This window comes from Eriocheir sinensis, chromosome 15, assembly GCF_024679095.1.
Source record: "Eriocheir sinensis breed Jianghai 21 chromosome 15, ASM2467909v1, whole genome shotgun sequence".
In the NCBI taxonomy this organism is placed as follows: Eukaryota; Metazoa; Arthropoda; class Malacostraca; order Decapoda; family Varunidae; genus Eriocheir; species Eriocheir sinensis.
This window is the reverse complement of record NC_066523.1, coordinates 6,626,122-6,649,806: the sequence shown is the minus strand read 5'-3', so window position 1 is coordinate 6,649,806 and position 23,685 is coordinate 6,626,122. Positions and strand designations below refer to the sequence as shown.

The 23,685-nt window shown below is 41.5% G+C and overlaps 1 protein-coding gene across 7 annotated transcripts in view; it reads left to right on the top strand.

Annotated features, from left to right (window-relative positions):
- LOC126998852 (phospholipid-transporting ATPase IF-like) overlaps positions 1–23,685 on the top strand; it is a 36,336-nt gene that overhangs the window by 600 nt on the left and 12,051 nt on the right. For 2 of the 7 annotated variants that reach the window (XM_050861012.1, XM_050861016.1), the window contains exons 2-13: positions 2,738–3,032; positions 14,016–14,126; positions 15,486–15,575; positions 17,011–17,175; positions 17,832–17,984; positions 18,640–18,720; positions 19,094–19,232; positions 20,251–20,332; positions 20,785–20,885; positions 21,188–21,313; positions 22,138–22,253; positions 22,733–22,894. In XM_050861012.1, coding sequence (XP_050716969.1) covers positions 2,994–3,032; positions 14,016–14,126; positions 15,486–15,575; positions 17,011–17,175; positions 17,832–17,984; positions 18,640–18,720; positions 19,094–19,232; positions 20,251–20,332; positions 20,785–20,885; positions 21,188–21,313; positions 22,138–22,253; positions 22,733–22,894 — 1,365 coding nt within the window. In that variant the 5' untranslated portion in view covers positions 2,738–2,993. Of the gene's footprint in view, positions 1–1,683; positions 1,768–2,732; positions 3,033–14,015; positions 14,127–15,485; positions 15,576–17,010; positions 17,176–17,831; positions 17,985–18,639; positions 18,721–19,093; positions 19,233–20,250; positions 20,333–20,784; positions 20,886–21,187; positions 21,314–22,137; positions 22,254–22,732; positions 22,895–23,685 lie in introns of those variants that run through there. The other 5 variants (XM_050861011.1, XM_050861013.1, XM_050861010.1 and 2 more) reach the window with 4 other exon arrangements.

Below are 23,685 nucleotides of genomic sequence, written 5' to 3'. Positions count from 1 at the left end.
AGAACGCATATATATTAATTACTTGAAAGATTGAGATAAAAAAAAAGTTAAAATGAGGTAAGAGTGCGTAATAAACTGAAAAGAAGCAAGAGAGAAGTGAGTGAATGAGAGAGAAGAACGTGAAGCAAAACCAAGTTATCATTTTGCTATCCCTGGAATGTGCACCTTAATTAATTACCTGAATGATTGGGGAGAAAAAAGTGAAATGAGATAAAAGTGCGTAAGAGAATGAATATAAGCAAGGGAAAAGCGAGGGTATGTGTGCATATGAGATGTGAAGCAAGTCGTCGTTTTGCTCGCCCTAGAATGAATATATGTTAATTTATCACCTAAAAGAATGAGTTAAGACAAGTGAAATGGTGTGTGGGTGTGTAAGGGGGATATTACACTGGGCATATTTTCCGTGGATCTTCAGTCAAACCACGATTTCCGCTAACGTGGTTCTCAATTGTTTGTTGTTATTGCTGCTGATGATGATGGTGAGTAATACCGTCGTCCTTCAGTGAAACCTACCGTAGCTTTGGAAGATCGTGGACACGTCAGAAAACCACGCAAATATGAGAACCACGCCAGCGGAAATCGTGGTTTGACTGAAGATCCACTTAAAATTTGCCCAGTGTAATAGCCCCTTAAAAGAGGCACGTGAAAAGTGAATGAACGAGAGATAGACGAGAAACACATGTGAGTCAACGTTCACATCCCCTAGAATGCATATATATTTTCATTACCTGAACGATGGGGAGAAAAAAGTTAAAATGAGGTAAGAGAGTTAGAGTGAATAGGAACGGGTGAAAAGTGAGTGTATGAGTGATAAATATGAAACAAAAGTGAATCAACAATAATTTGCTCGTCCTAGAATGCATATATATTAATTACCTGAACGATGGAGGGGAGGGGGGTAAAATGAGGTAAGAATGTGTAAGAGAGTGAACAGAAACGACCGAAAAGTGGATGTATGAGAAATTAACACGAAACAAAAGTGAGACAACGTTTAGCTTACCACAGAATGCATATATATTAATTACCTGAACGATGGGGGAAATGAGGTAAGAGTGTGTAAGAGAGTGAACAGAAACGACCGAAAAGAGAATGTATGAGAGGTTAACACGAAACAAAAGTGAGACAACACTTACCACAGAATGCATATATATTAAGTACCTGAAAGATTAAGAGGGAAAAAAAAGTAAAATGAAGTAAAGGTGCGCAAGAGATTGAATGTAAACAGGAGAAAAGTGAATGTCCGAGAGATAAACATGAAATTAAAGTGAATCAACATCTTGGTCGCACTCAAATGCATATCTTGTTGACCTGAAAAATTGAGAATAGAAAAAGAAAGCTTAAAATGAGCTATGAGTGCGTATGTGTGTGTGTGTGTGGGGGGGGGTGTAAGTGGGATGGAGAGAGTGACTTCCTGGTAGACTAAACAACACATACAAGATAGCCCGTATGTGTGCGTATGTAGGTGGGAGCGGGGGGCGGGGAAGCGGGGGGGAGGAGAGGGCCAGTTCCTACGAACCAAAACCCTACAGTGACGAGTGACTCACATGACAGGGGTGTTTTGAAAGCCTGGCTAAGGGGTAAAGGGCGTTGCAAGAGATTGAATACAGGAAGCTGGTTGGTGGGCGTGCTATCGGAACGCGATGATAGCGGCGATAAGGGGTAGAGAAGGACGATGATAAAGGCAGTGCGTGAGTGTGAGCGGGGGCGAAGCGATGGTGTAGTAGTAGTGTGGGTGAGCGAGTGTCGGTGTGCGGTGCGTTGTTCGAGGTGTGTTGGTGTTTGTTATGGTGTTAGTGGTTGTTAGTGGGTTGGTGTGGGTTTATAACTGGTTGACTTTGTGACTGGTGGTGTTAGTTAGATTTTGTGGTGTTAAAACGGCGTCCTATATCGTGGTTTATGTTTTAAAAGCGAGACATAAGACCTAACAACCCTTCCCAGAATTTCCCTGGATAGCAAAACGACCCCCTCTAATCGGTTTACTATGCTTGCTCTCTCTCTCTCTCTCTCTCTCTCTCTCTCTCTCTCTCTCTCTCTCTCTCTCTCTCTCTCTCTCTCTCTCTCTCTCTCCAAACCCTTTTTTTCATAACATTAGCAAGAAAAAGCGACAAATCAACAGACAGCACTGACAACATATGCATTTCAGAACCCAGGCAAAAAAAAAAACAAAAAAAACAGCTGTAACAATAGTGAAACAGTGAAACGAACAAACAAACAAGTGACCTCCAATCAGCAATGTTACCAAATCATCGTAGCACTTGAGACAATCCACTAATCTATTACTGCCAGAAAGCTATCACCCTCCTCCCCCTTCCCTCCCCCAGCATTCAATCAAACTCGTCACCCAAAACTTCATCATCAGCACATTCTATAGGTGGGAAAGATAAATCAACGTTAACTAACCTGATTTGATTGTCGTATATGGGAATCATTATCGTGCAGGTTTGATGAGATGTAAACTAGTATTAAAGATCATCCTTGCTTTTATCATGCCATCAGTTAAATAATTGTCTAACTCTTCTATCTGTTCAAATAACGATCCACCTACAAATGGGAACGCTGCCTCCATCTAGTCCACACCCAACTACAGACCACACAAACAAACAAACAAATTCACGGGGAGACACAAACAAAACCAGACACTACGAACATCAGGAGAAAGGGAAAGGACGCAAGACAACTCTCCACCCAAAACTGACCTCTCCTCTGACCTCTCGTTCTCTCTCTTTTGTCAGAGCAGCGTATAGCGGGCTTTTTTGTTGATGGTTTTGTTTTATTGCCCTGAGCTGCCTCCTTTGCTGTAGAAAGAAAAAAGGAGAGGTAGAGCACGGTTTCCTCGGTTGCTCTTTCTCCTCGCTCTCATCTCGCTGTCTACGTGAAGACTATGACAACATTCTGAGGGGCGTGGGGGTGCACCGTCTACCTCTACCCGTCACCTGTACCACGCCAGAGAAAACGGTACCAGCAGGAGTAAGGAGGCGCCGTAGAAGAAGACAATGTCGCGTGGAGTCAGGAGAGGCTCGTCCAGAAGAAGGGTGAGTCGTTATCTATGGTTATCTAAAGTATCCGGTGTACCTGTAAGCATTGTTGACTCACCTGACGGGACTGTCTGCTCACCTGAAGGCTTTACGCAGGTAGTGAGTCACTGGTTTGGTGTTATGCATATAGGAACGTGAGGAAATGGGTGTTTGGTAATGTTGACCGGCTTTGAAACATGGGAAAATGGTGTTGGTATAAATAAATGTAACGTTTCAGCTTATTGTTTTGTTTAAAAGGGTGAACGAATTTGCACACACACACACACACACACACACACACACACACACACACACACACACACACACACACACACACACACACAAGAAATTCATGAACCTCAGATAAGATGGATCCTAAAATTATATGCTTTGAAACTATATCATCACAGCATTAAACAATTATGTCATTCACGTTACTCTCTCTCTCTCTCTCTCTCTCTCTCTCTCTCTCTCTCTCTCTCTCTCTCTCTCTCTCTCTCTCTCTCTCTCCTCTTTCATTTGAATAGGATAATACACTGAATTAGGTCAAGATTTTAAATTAGAGAGAGAGGGAGAGAGAGAGAGAGAGACAGACAGACAGACAGACAGACAGGAACGTTATTATCTCTCTCTCTCTCTCTCTCTCTCTCTCACTCTCTCTCTCTATCTCAGTCAGGAAACGCCAACCATGTTCTTCACAGGCACAGCCAAGCAACTATTAACACATAAGGGAAGTGACGTCCAGGCGCTCCACGTAATAAAAAGAATCTCAGCTCCTCCACCACAAGAGCCCGTAGTATTTTTAAACATATAGGCACCTCGGTTCATCTGTTTGAAAAGCCTCTCGTCTAAGTTGCTGGGATTTTCATGGACTGTTTTATGATCCTAGTGACAGTTTTACATGACTTCCGCGCCATAAACGGGAAATACACCCAGGAAAACCCGGTTAAGGATCTTCTCTGTGGCCTAGGGAAATAGTCGTAGTGGGAATCCTGTACGTTATAAGCATATGGACCAATGATAGACATGCTAGTTAAATGGGGGGACAGTGTTGTGCTTGCCTCGGCCGAATCCAGCAATCCCATCAACACGAGGAAACAACTGCTGGGCCCTGGTTCTAATAAGGTCACAGCCAACCTTGTACCTGTACGTTCTCTTCGTCCGTCCCACGCTTATAACAATTGTGGGTTTTTCCATATTCCGTGATGAAGGATATTGCATCACCTCAGGAAAGTCAAGGAATAGAAGGCGACGGATGCCTTGTCTCTATACATCTACTTGTTTGTTTGCTTGTGTTTATTAGGAGGGAAGGGAGCGTGTCAAGGCTAAAAAGATAATACTGATAATAAAAATAATAATAATAATAATAATAATAATAATAATAATAAGAAGAAGAAGAAGAAGAAGAAGAAGAAGAAGAAGAAGAAGAAGAAGAAGGTGATAATAATAATAATGATGAGAGCGAGGTAAAAATAAAGATAATGATAATAATAATGAAAAAAAATAATAATAATAATACCCTAATAATAGTTATTATTATTATTATTATTATTATTATTATTATTATAATAATAATAATAATAATAATAATAATAATAATAATAATAATAATAATAATAATGAAAAAACAACAACAGAACATGCTGCTCCTTAGAAAATGATAAAATGGAGATAAAGAAAAGAGGAAAATATAGAAACGAGAAAATAAAGAACAAAAAAAATAGCGAAGAGAAAAAAACGGGACAGGATATTAATTTTACTTTCTCGAGCTTCTGAGAAGTGATAGGCGTTTTCAGTAGTGTCACCGACAAGTCAAACGGAAGCATTCAAAAGCAAACGAGACCAAACGTGCTCAGTGATATGTTTGCCCAAAAGGCAAACGCCAGCAAATGCTTTTCATCGGCCAATCAGCGAGTAGTAACCACAGCACCACAGCAGTCAAGTTCCCGTAGGAATGTATTTTGAAGAATATAAAATAGAATATAATGCTCTTTGAGACCCAGAAAGTTGGTGTTGTATAAAGAAATATTTATTTTCTTGTCATTTCACATTAAAAAGAACCTGAAAATGACATAAGGCAAGGGAAAGAAGGGAAGATGCTGCGTTTTCTGATGACATTTCGCATCTTTTTGACCGCTAGGTACCGTTGTCCGACTCTATTTCGTGGCTGTGACTTTAATCCCAGAGCAGTGCTGTTTTTTCGTATGTTGGTGCGTTTCTTGCATAATCTCTAAACATAATCATCATGTGCGGGCGGCATACTTCGCAAGTCTCTACGGGTATGTGGTGCCTGGCTTTCCACAACCAATCATCGCTGTCCAGCTCGTGACGTCTCATGTGGGCGGACCTTAGAAGACCGCTGGAGAATAACATATTTTCCAAATTTTTCCAAAACAAGCCTACATGCATTTGTATTACGATAGTCTTGTTTTGGAAAAATTTGGAAAATATGTTATTCTCCAGCGGTCTTCTAAGGTCCGCCCACATGAGACGTCACATATTAAATTCGGCCCTGATTACACCTAGTTACCAGTATTATTACGCAAAAATTAATCTCATTGCAACTTTTAACCTGAGAGCTTCTTTCTCCTTCTCCTCCTCCTCCGCTTCCTGTGTTCTAACTTATTGTGGCAGAAAGCGAGATAGTTCCCAGATGTGTGTTATCTGACTTTAGCCTTACAGGACAGAGGTTCCTATGACGCTACGCAGGAGAAATGGATTTCCTAAGTCATCTTATCTATGGAAATTCCCGTTCGTCGGGAATATGCACAAATGAGCACATGATATCTTTTTTTACGGAGAAACTCGTGTATTATGCAACAAGACTAGAGGAACATGAGAAAGGAAAGGAAGAAATGGGAAGGGACGTGAGAAATGCATATATTAGGGAAGCACAAATAATAACAGGAGTAAACAAGTTTTTAGTTACTAATGATAATATATATATATATATATATATATATATATATATATATATATATATATATATATATATATATATATATATATATATATATATATATATATATATATATATATATGGCCTCAACTCTCAGAAGGCTTATGGAGCTGATGGAGTGCCTCCTATTGCCCTTAAAAACTGTGCTTCCGTGCTGACACCCTGCCTGGTCAAACTCTTTCGCCTCTGGCTCTGCCTGTCAACATCTATCTTTCCTTCCTGCTGGAAATGCACCTTCATACAGCCTGTGCCTAAGAAGGGTGACCGTTCCAATCCCTCAAACTACCGCCCTATAGCTTTACTTTCCTGTCTATCTAAAGCTTTTGAATCAATCCTTAACCAGAAGATTCAAAAGAACCTTTCCACTTCTGACCTTCTATCTGATCGCCAGTATAGGTTCCGCAAGGGGCGTTCTACTGGCGATCCTCTTACTCTTTTAACTGACTCTTGATCATACTCTCTTAGCCGTTTCGGTGAAACTTTCTCAGTTGCGCTAGACATATCGAAAGCTTTCGATAGAGTCTGGCACAACTCTGCTTTCTAAACTGCCCTCTTTCGGATTCTATCCCTCTCTCTGTTCCTTTATCTCCAGTTTCCTTTCCGGCCGTTCTGTCTCTACTGTGGTAGACGGTCACTGTTCTTCCCCTAAGCCTATCAACAGTGGTGTTCCACAGGGCTCTATCCTATCACCCACTCTCTTCCTGTTATTCATCACTGATCTTCTTTCCATAACAAAATGTCCTATCCACTCATACCCTGACGACTCCACTCTGCATTATTCAACTTCATTCAGCAGAAAACCCTTTCAACAGGAATTACATGACTCCAGACTAGAGGCTGCAGAACGCTTATCTTCAGACCTAGCTATCATTTCCGATTGGGGTAAAAGGAACCTTGTGTCCTTCAATGTCTCAAAAAAACAATTTATCCACCTATCAACTCGACACAATCTTCCAAACACTTATCTCCTATTCTTCAACAACACTCAGCTGTCACCTTCTTTAACACTAAACATCCTCGGTCTATCCTTAACTCAAAATCTTAACTGGAAACTTCATATCTCCTCTCTCACTAAATCAGCTTCCTCGAGGTTGGGCGTTCTGGATCGTCTCCGCCAGTTCTTCTCCCCCGCACAGTTGCTTTCCATATACAGGGGCATTGTCCGCCCTCGTATGGAGTATGCATCTCACGTGTCCCCCACACGTCACCCAGCGGTTCTCCAGCGGCTCCACTCACACAGCTCTCTTGGACACAGTGGAATCTGAGGCTCTTCGTCTCATCAGTTCTCCTCCTCTTACTGATAGTCTTCTACCTCTTATTCCGCCATGTTACCTCTCTTTCTATCTTCTATCGATATTTTCACGCTGACTGCTCTTCTGAACTTGCTAAGTGGATGCCTCCCCCCCTTCCATGGCCTCGCCGCACACGACTTTCTACTCAAGCTCATCCCTTTACTGTCCAAATCCCTGACGCAAGAGTTAACCAGCATTTTCACTATTTCATCCCTCACGCTGGTAAACTTTGGAATAATCTTCCTTCATCTGTATTTCCTCCTGCCTACGACTTGAACTTTTTCAAGAGGAGGGTATCAGGACATCTCTCCTCCCGAAATTGACCTATCTTTCGGTCACTCCTCTTGACTTTTGTTGGAGCAGTGAGTAGCGGGCTTTTTTTCATCATTATTTCCTTTTTTTTTGTCCTTGAACTATTTCCTCTACTGTATATATATATATATATATATATATATATATATATATATATATATATATATATATATATATATATATATATATATATATATATATATATATATATATATATATATATATATATATATATATATACGTATATATATATATATATATATATATATATATATATATATATATATATATATATATACTTCGATCTCGTTCGTTTCCTTGTTCTGTTTTTTTATATATGCCGCTGGGCGAAATAAAACTATTATTATTATTATTATTATTATTATTATTATTATTATTATTATTATTATTATATAAATAGCTCACATGTATTAAACTTTATTTTTTTTGTTGTATGATGGTTCATAATACTCTGAAACTTTAGTTCAGGAACAGTTCCTTCCCTCCTTACCTTAACATCCCATCCCAGCTATAGGTTTATTACTTATTTTTATATCATCTCACATCACATATTAACTACCAATATTCATGCAATTTCTGTGGATCCAAGTCCCGTGACTGTGCTAACTATGATTCCCTTGTTGTCCGGGTTCGCCTGCTGCCCGTGTAGACGTGTCGGCTGTGCATACGTGCCTCCCTCCACTTGTGGTTTCATGAGGCCCAAAGCTCGTAAACGCCGCCTTGCCCGCCATATTCCCGACGAACGTGAATTTCCAAAGATAAAATGACTTAGGAAATCCATCTATCCTGCGTAGTGTCATAGGAACCTCTGTCCTGTGAAGCTTAAGTCAGATAACACACATCTGTGAACTATCTCGCTTCCTGCCACGATAAGTTAGAACACAGGAAGCGGAGGAGGAGGAGGAGGAGGGAGAGGAGAAAGAAGCCCTCAGATTAAGGGCCTAGTTACACTGAGATTAATTTTTGCGTAATAATTCTGGTAACTAGATGTAATGAGGGCCGAATTTAATATTATTATTTGTGCTTCCCTAATAAATGCATATAAACTACGATAGTCATGTCTTATTTTGGAAGACAAAACATTTTATTCTCCAGCGGTCTCCTAAGCTCTAGAGACACGCCAGTCATCGTCGACAGACCGACTTGGTCGGCTAGATTTCGATCGCCGATTGAGTCGGTCTGTCGTGCTCCCCCGTGCAGGGAGGGAGCTATGTTTTCCCTCTTCACGGGCCTCTCCGGATAGACCTGGGAAATATGTGTGCGGGCGAGGAAATATATATTTTTGCAATATCTTAGTTGACATCAAGCTAAAACAAGGAGTAACTTAGAGTTGGCTCAGAACTCATACATGCGAACTGTAAACATAACTCTTGCCACGGAGAAATCGTCTGCCGCTGGATGAGGGGCACATACAAAGCCTAGTAACAAAGGATTAAGCACAGGCGATCTGTACTCGTCCTCTAGGAACAAATCGTCGAATTCCTCCATCTTCCTACTTCCGACAGTGTGCACTCTGTACTTGAGTCTGAAAAGTGATGTACATGACAGTTTTTTCCCGGGCGGTGGCGCCTGTCGTCTGGCACCGCGCCTGTAATTCGTGTTCAGTACAAACGCTGTGTTGTATGCTTTCGTTTGACTTGTCGGTGACACTACTGAAAACGCTTAATATGTAGACAAAATAACACGGGGGGGAATTTGCTACATCTTCCTAAACCACGACGACGCCAATAATAAAACAGATTAAGCAAGAAGTCACCGTGATTGGCTTATCTTTATTGCACACACACACACACACACACACACAGGTTCCTTGTTTTATTTCTTTTAGCACAAAGGAGGCAGACCAAGGAAACTAAACTATGCTAGGCTAGGTAATTAGGATACGTTTATAGCCTAGGTTAGGTAATTATGGTCGCCTTGTAAATTAAGTTAGGTTTATTTGGATAGGCTTGTATGAAGACAATGAACTAAGCTAGGCAGGCTATACTAGGCTACGTAGTTAGGATAGGTTTATGGGCTAGGCTAGATAATTATGATAGCTCTGTAGCACTAGGCTATGAAAACTTGGATAAATTTGCGAGAAAAATAGTGTAGGCTAGTTAATTTGGGCATTTTGAACATAATAAAACATGATACGGCTAGGTATTTTTGGAGAGATTTATCGGAAGACAGTGCGAAATTAGGTACTAGGTATATTTGGAGAGATTTATATAAAGACAGTCCAATACTAAATAATTTGAAAAAAGCTTATATGAAAACAGAATAGTATTAGGCTAGATAGTTTGAATAGGGTTTTATAAAGATACAGAGTAAATAAAATTTCGATAGGTCTTTATATTAACAGCTAGACTTGGTAAACCTGAATTGGATTAGAATGAAGACAGAATACTTAAAGGTTTCAGAGACTTGAGTTGATCAGTACGATAGAATATTAAGTTAAGCAGATTTAAATACGTCTTGTGTTAATCACAAACTAATGACTGGTTTGGAAAATACGGCCAACAAACCTTATTCGTTTATTTTATTTTATTTATTTGATTCTTATTTTTAGTTTATTCCTTTCCCTTCGCTAATGCTGCATTTTATGGGACTGATGAGTAATTTTTCGAGTCATGGTGTGAGGAAGGGGAGGGAGGGAGGGGAAGGGGATGGTAATAAGGCAAGGGGGGAGGGAGGTCAGGAAGGGGGATTAAGGGGCGTCAGGTTGGCTATCTCAGGTGTGTCATCAGTGTTTCCGGCGGTAGCCTAATCACGGCTCATACGCCTTCAGGTATACACACAGAAAATGTCCTGCCTACGTGTACTAATTCTTTCTTATATATAACTTTTTTTCTTTTGACAGACCCGACGCTAATATATCACTTTTTTTTTATACACCATAGTCTTATATATTACCTTTTGTTTACTTTTATCAACCTCTCATTTTCCTCTTGTTGTAGCCCATTATACAAGTTCTAGCAAATATTTAGCCTATAAGCTTTCTCATTTCTTTGATTTTAAAACCTAGAAAATTACGGTAAAGTTCTCCATAATATGCTAGGCTATATATACTTGTAGACTCCAAAAACTAGGCTATATATACTTGTAGACTCCAAAAACTAGGCTATATATACTTGTAGACTCCAAAAACAGACTCAACTTTATTATGATTAGCGTAGAACTTACAACGTTTCAGTATAAATGACACTTAAACTGGGCTTCATATTTGAATACGTTTCGCTAATTACATAAACTAATGACTAGATTGCAAAATACGGCCGACAAACCTTATTCCTTAATTCTATTTTACTTATTTATTTATTTTTTGTTGTTGTTGTTTCGCACCTCTAATCTGATCTTCGTAGCCAAATAACTTGACTGATCATTATTAAAATCATCGTAGTGCTTATAACGTTTCAGCATAACATGAAAGTTAATTGCGCTTCATATTAGATTACTGCATCATCGTAATAGTGTTTATTCTGATCTTAGTAGCCTACTTCTTCATAATATCCTTTATATTGATCTTATAATAGTAGCCTACGTACGTCACCAGTATATACATAAGGTTTAATCTCAAATATGTTCCTTCCTACGGTACGCTTTAACTCCAGGTAATGAATTCGTCACCACAAAGAAAAACGGTCACAAAGACTCCTCGCACACTTCGGTACACAATCAAATCAACAGGATTGTTTTGGTACAGTATACGTTTAACCTCGTCATTCTATATACATATCCAGAGCCATACAACAGAAAGATGCCGGGAAACCCTCAAAAAGAGCTTAAAACTATCAAATGGGAGAAAACAAACGAAAATAGGAAACGGCATTAGAGTAGATAAGTACTGAGAGTTTGGCTAACTTGACCACAGGCGCCATGTTGTTAAATCACCAAGATAGCCGTACAAAATTTAAATTAATCCTGACACAGTTGCTTTTTTTTGGTGTTTAGGTACCGTCACGAATTCCAAGAAGCACTTACAGCACACACATAAAAAATATAATAATAAATATATAAAAAATAGATAAATGAAATAAATAAATAAATAAAATGAAAAAAATAAAATAAATAACTTGCATCAGTGTCACTTTGAATTTCCCGCAGTTCTTCTGGTAACAACATGGTGCCTGATATGAAGTTGCCCAAATTCTCCTATTCCGCGGCTCTGCGTGTATCAGCCAGAATGGAGACACACGGCTGCACAGCACACATCACAACACAGTGAACACGCCACTCAACACTCACTACCGTCGATGTGTTGCGGGGGGCGCGGTATTCGGCTTCCTCCTGCAGGGCCTCGCGGGGCTGTGGTGTTTCTGAGTTTCCCTCCACACTTTCCTTCGGTTTCCACACTCTCGGGAAGTATTACGGTTTAACTCCAGGTAATGAATTCGTCACAAATCAAGCAATACCGTCGCCGAGCATCCCCACACACTTCGGTACGCAATAAAATCTGCAGAAGTGTTTTGATTTTTGCAAAGGTAACGTTCACCTCCCATATGCACTCGCGGCTCAAGGCGGACTGACTCCCATGCGGTGACGTCACAATACTCGGGGTTCCTTGCTTAAGTCCGTCCGCCGTTTCAACAGGACACTGCAGTGACCATACTGTTTACCATCCTAAAAGATGTTCATTTAATAATTTATGTTTACATTGGTGTTCACTCTTTACAAGAAAAAGCAGTAATAACGACTGGCTTGATATGTATAAAGTAATCAATTTTATATGAGAAACCATCTAAAATATAGTATTCAGTTTTGCCTGCATATTCAGCTTCGTGTCCATTGTGCTCAGCGTCATAAGAATGTACAATCGTGGGACACAAGTGATGACACACTGTCCACTGAGTTTCGTTCACAGGCTCCGACTTTAAAATATATTCACCGCATGGAAGGAGGCTAATGTTCAGATATGTCACTACATATACACTCGACATAATTTATTAGATATGAATTTGTCAGTTGTGCACACTGATAACAACTTTTAAATTCGCGGACGAAAATGTCTCCTTACACTTCGTTCAAATTTAGTCATTGACAGCTAAAGTTGTTAATAACGCTATTATGCATTTGAATCGATGTTGTATTCATTCCTGCAACGTCCTCGCTTAGAAAATACGAAGAAAACATGGATAAGGTGCACAAATATTCTGATATGGTTTAAAAATATATAATGATACCACCATTTAACTCTCGCTTGACAGTGTTATGCAATGACGTCATCGACCATGCCACCCGGCGCATTTAAGAAACTAGTAGGCTATTATGAATTGAAATGAATTACAAAGCTATTATTTTGCATTTGAGAATACTAAACGATTCGTTTGCATTTATGAAACTAGGCTATTGCTTTGCATTTACGAATACTAAGTTATTATTATGCATTTAAGAAAACTAGGCTATTATTTTGCACTTTTTTTTTTTTCTTAAGAGAAATTAATCTCTCTCTCTCTCTCTCTCTCTCTCTCTCTCTCTCTCTCTCTCTCTCTCTCTCTCTCTCTCCAGAATGCACACTAACGACCAAAGCCAAGCAAGTCTGTAGCTCATGGAATGCAGAAATATTATTACAGATCGTGCACTAGTGGAAACAAGAGCATTCATAACAGATTTTTTTAAAGAAACATAATCGTCGTGCAGTTGATGCTCACAATTTCGTCAGAAAAATCCTTAAATAATATCTCTCTCACACCCACACACACTCTTTGATCCTTGCACACACACACACACACACTGTGTGATGTATGTGTGTCTGTGTGTCACACAGACACACATACATCTTATATAACTCGAATGCTTCTCTGCTGGATAGTTGCCGTCTTTCGCTAGCGGTGTCCGAAACATTTTGGAAACTGTGTTAACACTTGTGTCCCACGACTGTACTAGTGTCAAAAACTGTCCAAAGGATATATTCGTATCCACACTGGAAACCCTGACGCTGGGGTCCTCTTCCGTGAGGCCAAGCACAGAGACTGCTTCAAGGCACGACTACGGAACTGCTTCTCAGTGTTAGTACAATGTTATACATATTACACTTAGTAATCAAGGATTTTCCTTTTAATGAGGGTTCATATTCTTAGCAAAAGATGCATTTAGTTTTCGTTGTAGTCAGCGGGATGGTGTGCACGCACCAGTCGAAGCCTGCGGATGGCCACGACTCTAACAAGCACCTCCCATCATAAGGCCACTCACACGGTGTTAAGGAGGTGTCAGCGCCTAAATAACTGTTTACCGACTTACCAGAGCAGCTTCGAAGCTTGATGTCCTCCTCTAAAACAACTCCAGAACAACTTACCCCTACCTTCCCTAAAACATGCGTAGTCTATTTTTTGTTGAAGTTGTTTATTTTTTTCATCCATTGTGCATTAAGGATGCTCCTTTACGCCCATGTCTCTCCTCTTCCGCGCCACGCCCTCCCTCACGCCCCTTCCCCCGCAGGGCCAGCCCATCACCACCAGGACGGTGCTGGTGAACGGCCGCCCGCCGGAGAACCTGCCGGAGCCGCTGAAGATCCCTAAATACGTCAACAACCAAATCAAGACTTCCAAGGTGAGGCTCAGAGAGAGAGAGAGAGAGAGAGAGAGAGAGAGAGAGAGAATATAATATATTAATAGTAATAATTAATAGATGGTTTCTAGTGAGTATTTAACCGTGGGCTGAAAATATACATTCAACGGTAAATGCAACAGTTACCGGGGATGATAATTATTGTTTACAAATGTTGTTGTTTACTATGAATTAACGAAAAGCGTTGGCATACAAAACAACATTGAAATAACATTTGAAATAGTATGTAGTGTGTGTGTGTGTGTGTGTGTGTGTGTGTGTGTGGAGAGAGATAGGAGAAATAAGGTTAAGTGAATACTGATAAGTGGGCGAGCAAGCGAAACTATGTAAGATATGTAAGATAATGAATGAATTGGAGGAGGAAAAATGTTAGGAAGAAAGACATATATAGTTGACAATGAAAAGTATGTTGTGGTAAAAATAGGAAGAGGAGAAGAATATACGGAGAAAGAGGAAGAGGAGGAGGAGGAGGAGGAGAAGGAGGAGGAAACGTTAACAAGAAAAATGCAGTTGAAAAGAGAAGGAAACGATGATAAAAGGACGAGAATGAAGTAGAGAAGAATGAGGATGACAATGAGAGAAGAAAGAGGAGGAGAAGAGGAAGGAAAGCTCTATTATTTTACAGTAAAGGGAACATCTCAAGGGCAAAAATGAATGAGAAAAAAATCCCGGTAATAAGAAAAAGAAATAAAAGAAAAAAACAGGAAGAATGGAAGGAGGAAGACACAAACATCGACGAGGAGAACCACACTGCATAAAAATAGAAAGAAAATACTGAAAATGATGATGATGATGATGATGATGAAATATTAATGGTGAATGCTGATGATAGTGAATAATGCATGTCAGCTATACAGTACAGTCTGTTGGATGACGTCATACCATTATCTTCCCCCCTTCCTCCTCCTCCTCCTCCTCCTCCTCCTATTCTTGACTCACTGTAACGCTTATCTTATCAGCAAACAATGTAATAGGACTCCTTATCACCTGGGACTTAGATTATGTTAAAGTTATGTGTGTGTATGTGTGTGTGTGTGTGTGTGTGTGTGTGTGTGTGTGTGTGTGTGTTTGTACCCTCTTTTCGGCTATTCTATCAACTATTTGCAGGACTTTATTTTTTTTCCTTCTTTCCTGTAATAAAAATACACATTGTTATTTCACGTTCATTCACGATTTTACTATTCTCTCTCTCTCTCTCTCTCTCTCTCTCTCTCTCTCTCTCTCTCTCTCTCTCTCTCTCTCTCTCTCTCTCTCTCTCTCTCTCTCTCTCTCTCTCTCTCTCGTATTTGCTCCTCCTCTCACTTTCACTTTCACTTTCATGCACTCTCGCTCTCGTTGCAGTACACCTGGATCAATTTCCTGCCGAAGAACCTGTTTGAGCAGTTCCGACGTATCGCCAATTTCTACTTCCTCCTCGTCACTATCATTCAGGTAAGAGGAGCCCAAACTTTCCTTCCTCACCTTGTCGTTTAATTAAGGTGAAAGTGTCGTCTCATGGAGTCTATAATTACTAAACTAGATATTTTTGTTATACTAGATCTTGAGCATTTTCTAGGGTATTTTACGATATTTTCCGGTTGTGAGTACTTCCTATCTAAAAAGCGATCCTCCGCTCAGCTACACTACAACTTATTTAACAATAAGTATAATACATAACATACATGGACCTAACATAAGCCTACTTAATATACACATATTTTACATATATGCACAGTTGTCGAACGTGTCCGTGTCACTCTTCACTGTTCGACTTTCACACCCCCGTGTCACTATTACGCACCGCACAAAGCCACTTCTGGACACCCACATTAAATCTATGAGCCCCACATCCCCCAACACTTAGGTCGTCCGGGCAATCGTCTGATGTCAGAAATGCATTCCACCACCGCACATATGTTTGTTTGAACTGTCGCTGGTGATGGGTTCAGGGTTGGATCAAATACAAATACAAATACTTTTGTTCGGGATTCCAAAAATACAAATACAAATACAAATACTTTTATATTCCTGAATCTAAAAATACAAATAAAAATACAAATACTTCTATTCCTGAATCTAAAAATACAAATAAAAATAAAAATACTTCTATTCCTGAATCTAAAAATACAAATAAAAATACAAATACTCCTATTCCAGATTTCAAAGATACAAATAAAAATACTCCTGAAATTATACAAAAAATATAACGATATTTTTTTCACAAGTTTACACTTCACATCATAATTGCATTTTATCATCATTAATGCCCGGAAGGTTTCCGGGCCGAGTTTTGCTCGCTCAGGAGTGTAAAAATTGTCGGCCTTACTAAACACCCTCTCAAATGGTGCCGGTAATCAACAGGTTCTTGCCTACCACAAGCTCAAAGGGTCAACGGTGCGGAGATGAGTACCTACCGCAGCCACACACAGCTATTTTTTTTTTACAGCAAAGGAGACAGCACAAGGGCACACAAAAAGAAAACAACAATAAAAAAAAGCCCGCTACTCGCTTCTCCTGTAAAGAATCCGAAGAGGTGGCCGAAAGAGCGGTCAACTACGCGGGATATCTTTTTTTCTTTTTATCACGACTCTACAATTACTAATCTATATCATTATTTGGGTGTATCTTTTTTTCCCGTTAAAGTTTAAGAACATAAGAACATAGGAACATAAGAAGTCTGCAGGAGGTTGGGTTGGTATATCAACAGATAGTTTTATGAGCCTGGCAATAGTTTGAGAAGGCTTCTACACTTTTTTTCTGTTGCCTGCGTTTCCATGAACGTAAAAAAAAACACTCACGAGAACCCGACTGATCTCCTTTGTGGCCTTTGGAAATATTTGTTGTGAGGGTCGAGGCGTCTGAGGATACCGACCCATGTTCTTTCCAGCTGTCGATCGAGAGCCCGGTGTCCCCCATGACGAGCATCCTGCCCTTGGTGTTCGTGGTGAGCGTGACGGCGGTGAAGCAGGCGTACGAGGACTGGCTGAGGCACCGCGAGGACAACAAGGTCAACAACTCCCCCGCCACGGTGCTCAGGGACGGCGAGGTCAAAGTAAGCACCAGGGGGAAGAGGAAGGGAGGAGAGGAGAAGCGTTCTAGCATTGGTGTTGTCATCTTTCGTGTCCTATGACCACCTTTCCTCCTCCTCTCCATCAATATCATCACCACTATCATTGTTATCACTCACACAATCACAGTTAGCCATTACCTCACTCATATTCCCCCTTCCCTCACCTCACCTCACCTCAGTGGAATTCTAAGATAAATAAAAGTGCCACATTCCTTTTTCTCCGTTTATGAAGCCCAGGAACACGTGGATAGATGCCTTCATTCTCTTTGCAATTTCTCTTTTCTATTTCGTTTTCACTCTACCTATTTTTTTTGCTCCTTCACCCCTCCATTTCTCTCTTCCTTCACCCCTCTCTCTCGCACCTCTTTTTCACCCTTCCACCATCGTTGCCAAATTATCGTACGCAGCGCATTGCATTTTCCTAGTTTCTGACTGATAACTCAAGCAAAAAAGAGCGAAAACCATCACTCTTTAATAGTTTCAACGATAACTTTAATTTTCTATCATTGTTTATGTGATTACGACGGTCTTGGAGCCTAAAATGATAAATGCAATGCTCAGAGTACGACAATTTGGCAACGCTGCCTTCCACCTCTCCTCCAACCTCACACCATCTCACTCTCTCTCCCCGCCATCAGGAGGTGAGGAATCAGGACATCGTGGTGGGGGACGTGGTCAAGGTGGAGGACGAGGAGGGCTTCCCATGTGACCTGCTGCTGCTGCTGTCCTCCAACCCCGAGGCGAAGTGCGAGGTGACCACGGCCAACCTGGACGGCGAGACCAACCTGAAGGTGAGACACTAGGATGGAGGCCTTCACTTTACCCTCGTCACTAAGGTCAGTATTGTTAGACGCTCCCTTCTCTTGCATCCATCATATCTAAAGGCAAAATAAGAGGTCAAACGCGTCTCCATGGGTGTTTCTTTACGTTCATGGTACAGAGGAAGGGTCAGACTACCACCAGGGTCACAAAAGTACCCCTGGAAATGCCCGCAAATCCCACGAAAGCCTTGTTAAATGTATGTGCTTTAGCGCCGGAAGGTTTAAGAATATGACCCTAAGCTCCGCCCCCTTAAAAAGACCACCTTCCCAGCTTCCACCAAATACGTCCAGATAGAATTTGTGAGTGAGATTTTTCCTTCTGTTTTGCCAAGTTGTTGGTCTATGTTTTCTTTGCGTTAGGTCTGAATCAAGCTAATAGTTCAACAGGTTTAGTTGCTGATCTTTTCCTATGTTTTCTTCCTTTTTGATTAACGATGCTGTGTTCTGTTTTCTTCCTTCTCTTCTTTTTGTTTTCTTTCTTCTTTCTTTATCATTCACTCTGCTTTCCTCCTTTTAGAGTCATTGATGCTTTATTCTACTTTCATTCTCCTGTTTCTTCTGTTTCCTTTCTTCTGTTTTTTTTATATCCTTAGTACCTCTGTTTTATTCCTCTTCCCCGGTGCAGACGTTCGTGTGTCCCGGCGAGACGCAACACCTGCAGACACCTGAGGACCTGAGCGACATGAGGGCCGTGGTGGAGTGCCAGGTGAGTGTTGGGGAGGGGGTGGGGGGATGACACCTCAGGGAAAGTATAATTAGGGCGTGTTTGTCAATTTGTCTTTATCAAGGGTGCAGCATGAAGAGGAAGTGCATGGGTTGGTTAATTAATGGCGAAGGAACAGCATGGGGGAGGGGGGGGGGGAGGAAAGTCAGTGGGAGTGTGCTGTTGTATGGTACTGGTTTGTTAATTGTTCTGATGTAGGAATTGTTCATCTGGCACCTTATAAGTATAGCCTTGGCGTGCTGGGGGAGTGATGTGTTTGATTTGTTATAGTTTTCCATGCACACAGTAACACCCCTTCTCCCCCTCTCTTCCCCCACTTCTCTCACTTTCCTCCCTATCTTCCCTCCCCCTCCAGCTCCCGCACGCCAACCTCTACGACTTCAAGGGTCGGCTGGACGTGTACCGCGGCAACGAGCGACCGGACACGACATCGCTGGCCACCGACAACTTGCTGCTGCGGGGCGCCAGGCTCAGGAACACGCCCTGGGTCTACGGTGAGGGGACGAGAGAGAGAGAGAGAGAGAGAGAGAGAGAGAGAGAGAGAGAGAGAGAGAGAGAGAGAGAGAGAGAGAGAGAGAGAGAGAGAGAGAGATGGATAGATAGATAGTTAGATATTCCGTTTCCATTTTGCAATTTATCATTCTGTCAAATTTGTGTACTTTCCGCTCATCCTTGACCTTATAATCACCTACTTCTCCATGCTTATTTGTCCTTCCTTCCTTCATTCCTTCCTTCCTTCATTAATTCATTCATTTCTTTCTATCTTTCTTTACTTTCATTCTTTCTTTTTTCTTTGTTTGTTTGTTTCTTTCTTTCTTTCTTTCTTGCTTGCTTGCTTTCTTTCTTCCTCCCTTCCTTCCTTTCTTCCTTCTTTTTCTCCTTTTCTCCTTCCCTTCTCCCTTCATTCTTCCTATCCTATCTTCCTTCCTAACTTCCTTCCTTTCCTTCCTCCCTTCCTTCCTTCCTTCCTTCTTTTTCTCCTTTTCTCCTTCCCTTCTCCCTTCATTCTTTCTTTCCTATCTTCCTTCCTCCCTTCTTTCCTTCCTTCCTTCCTTCCTTCCTTCCTTCTTTCCTTTCTTCTTCCTTCCTTTTCTCCCAAACACTAACTATGCACACATCCATCCACCTCCTTCCTCTCTCCCTCCCTCACACATCTTTCCACTGTCCATACTTAGATTTTTGTTACCATAATTGTATAGACGTACCGTAAATGCTAATCACAAACATAATAAAATAGGAAAATAAAAAAAAACAGTAAAAATGACTGAAAATATACAATCCAATAAATATATCCGACCAGTCACAATATATAAACAATACATAAAAATAAGACGAAATAGATAATAAAAATAAGTGAAGATTAGACCTGAATATACAAATCTACTGACAAATAAATTACTAACAAACACGATAATTACTAAAAAGAAGAAAAAAAATTAAAGCTAAATATACAACTTACCTAGCTGACACCTGCGGCCACGACTCACCTGCCAATTATCTTCCCCCGAGCAGGTTTGGCCGTGTACACAGGGAAGGACACGAAAATGGCTCTCAACCTCAAGATGACCAGCGCTAAATTCTCCACGGTTGAAAAGTATGTAAATATGTGTGTGTATTTATTATTTTCTTTCTTTCTTCCTTTATTTATTTATTTATTCACTTACTGATTGATTGATTTACTTTTGTGTGTGTGTAAGAAACATCCACTAAAGGAAAAAAAATTCGTGCGCCCTTTCATTTTAGTTTCATCGTCAAAATGTTTTCTTAGACATTTCACTAATTTCTTATGATACTACACTACAAAACACTCGTATGTAGCGATATTATCTTCTTATGAGCTATTAAACCATTTGTTGATTCTAGTTTTTTATTATATTTTATTATTTTATATTTATTATTAATCATTTTGCTCATGTATTGTTTGTTTATGTTCTTTCCTCACCATACCATCACCATCACCACACCACCACCACCATCACCACCACCACCACCACCACCACCACACCACCACCACCACCACCACCACACTACCACCACCACCTGCAGGACCATGAACTACTTCCTCCTGTTCTACCTGGTGGTGCTGGTGCTGGAGATCACCTGCAGCACCCTCGTCAGGTACCTGGTGTACGACGACCCCTTCTTAGGTGAATACAGCGGGGAGAGGGGCGGGAGGGGGAGGGACTTAGTTATTATCACCGTTATTATTATTATCACTATTATCCTCACTCTCATTAAATAAACATATAAGTAAATGAATAACAAAAAATTCAGAAATTGACCTCCCTTCTGTCCTCCTTCTTTATGCTTATCCAGGAACAGCACTGAGTAGGCTTTTTATTGCTTTGGTTTTGCCCTTGACCTGTTTCTTTTAGTGTAAAAAATAAATGAAAAATAATCACCCCACTAATAATAAACACTAACACACCACCACCACCACCACCGCCAGACGATATGTGGTACCTGGGCAAAAATCCCAACGCGACGGTGACGGCGCGGGGTGTGGTGCAGGACACGTTCTCCTTCCTCGTCATCTACAACTACGTCATCCCCATCTCCCTCTACGTCACGCTGGGTAAGTAATACTGTCGGTGTCACGGAACCTGCCGCGGAAAATCTTGTAGGGGGAGACTCGCGGACTTGGCAACATTGCTTTGGTGGTGATCTCGCGCGCTCAATGGCCTGTTCTTAACTTCTTCTATCGTAGATGTACATTATTGGCTCATTTATCTGCGTCAGACTCCTTGACATAGAGTTTAGTTTAGTGGTTCTGAAACTGGGGGGCGTTCGAAATTTCTAGTGATGGAGGAGCCCTAAGGGAAAAGTTGGAATTTCTGTGGTCGGAATAGTCGTTATCTAAACAAGAGCATAGGATAATATTGAGAAGTTTATGAAAATGCAAAATTATCGCCTTTATTAGCTTTATTAGGCTTGCCATTGTTTCATGAATCGGTGAGGGAATTTTATTTATATATCGTCACCCTCATAAATTATAATAATTGCCTAAGTCATTTTTCAGCAATTTCCAGGTTTTTGTCTACATTAAATTTTCATCATGTGACACCCATTTCTGTATAATTGCCTTCATCATTCAGGGTTTGAGTGTTCTAGAATTAGCCTTTTCATTTCTGCCTAACTCTTTAGCCAAATGAGATAATGACAGTTCTTTTCTGATTTCCTGAAAAGTAAAAAATAATGACTTAGGCGGTTTATTTACGAAGATGACGAATATGTAAGGAGACGTTGAGGGAAGGACCCATTGCTAGAGAACGTGAGGTAGTAAAAAGTTTGAGAACCGTTGGTATAGTGCTCTCTTCCATCTTCTGCTTTTTTTCCGTCTGTTCTGTACCTTTACCTTTACGTGTATATGTTCTATTCTTTATCGTTCCATCCCTCCAGAGATGCAGAAGTTCCTGGGGGCGATGTTCCTGGAGTGGGACGACGAGCTGAGGGGCGGCGAAGGGAACGAGCGGTGTAAGTGTAACACCTCCGACCTTAACGAAGAGCTGGGCCAGGTGAGGCAGGTGTGAGAGAGAGAGAGAGAGAGAGAGAGAGAGAGAGAGAGAGAGAGAGAGAGAGAGAGAGAGAGAGAGAGAGAGAGATTGATTAAGTAACACACAAACGTTATCAACCATATTAAACACACACACACACACACACACACACACACACACACACAAGTAATATCTAAGTTGTTATCATCTCCCAGTTTATTTTCCTCTCAATCTTTAATCTTCTTCTCCTCCTCTTCTTCCTCTTACTACTACTTGCTTCCATCATCATTATCATCATCCTGTTCTTCCTACATACAAAGGAAGTCCCATATTTTCTGTCACTCTCCTGTTGTGTTTCCCGTCATTTGCTCACTATATCCAAGGGCATTTCTTTCTCCCTTCCTTCTCCTCCCCCACTACTTACATTGTCCTTCTACTCTTCTTATACACACCGCAAATCTCTTCTATACTCTCTCACTCATCACCTTCCTACTTCACAGGTCCAGTATCTCTTCACGGACAAGACGGGCACGCTGACGGAAAACACGATGTACTTCCGCCAGTGTTCCGTGGACGGCGTGAAGTACGTGAGCACCGACGGGGAGCTGCAGCTGATGGACGAGAAGAACAGCAACAGGATCCTCCCGCTCTCTGCCTGGCCGGTGAGTGCGTTCGTGAAGACGCCAGAAAAGTTAGGTTCACGCATAGCCGATTTAGCGTTCCGTTCGGTCCCGATCAGTGTAAACGGCACAAAACGTGTTATCGTGGCCATGGTCGGCGGTAAACGTTGGCGGGAGCGTGGAGTCACCGCCGAGTAGCGGCATGCGGAAAGCGGGCCGGTGTATTTTTAGCATGTTAAACTTTTTTAGGGCCAGTCGGGACCGGTCGGGACGGTTGTCAGAAACCGGCATAGAACGGGGTAACAACGCCGTCAGGCGGGGTCAGACGCCCCCAAGAAAAGGTGAGCCTCCATTTGGCGGCGTCTGGCGGCGCAAGGCGGGATGAAAACGGCATGTATTAGGCGTAAAAATTATTCGCCCGGTGTGGCAGCGTCGCATCGCCAGCAGTCCGCAAGTGATGTCCTGCCGAGGTTCCGCCAGGGTCCCGCCTGGGTCCTACCGCCGCTTGGCCCAGTCAAGCGGGACTTCGTGCAACAGAGCCGGCGGCGGACCCCCGCCTGACATCGACTTCAGTCGGGGTGAGTCGGGGGTCCGGCGCCGTGGGGACACGTTCAGGCCAGAGACGGCAGTAGACGGGGGTGTTGTCGGCCGCGATTGATCCCGTTCTCAAAATTTCCAAGGTCGGGACCGAACGGGTCGCGAAATCAGCAATGTGTGAACCCAGCCAAAGGAGGACGTCGTTTTCTTAGGTTACAAAATTTTAGGTCCGCATTCTCAGAAGCTTTTAGGCTCCCACAACAAGTATTTTTAAAGTCCACAAAGGAGATTAGGCG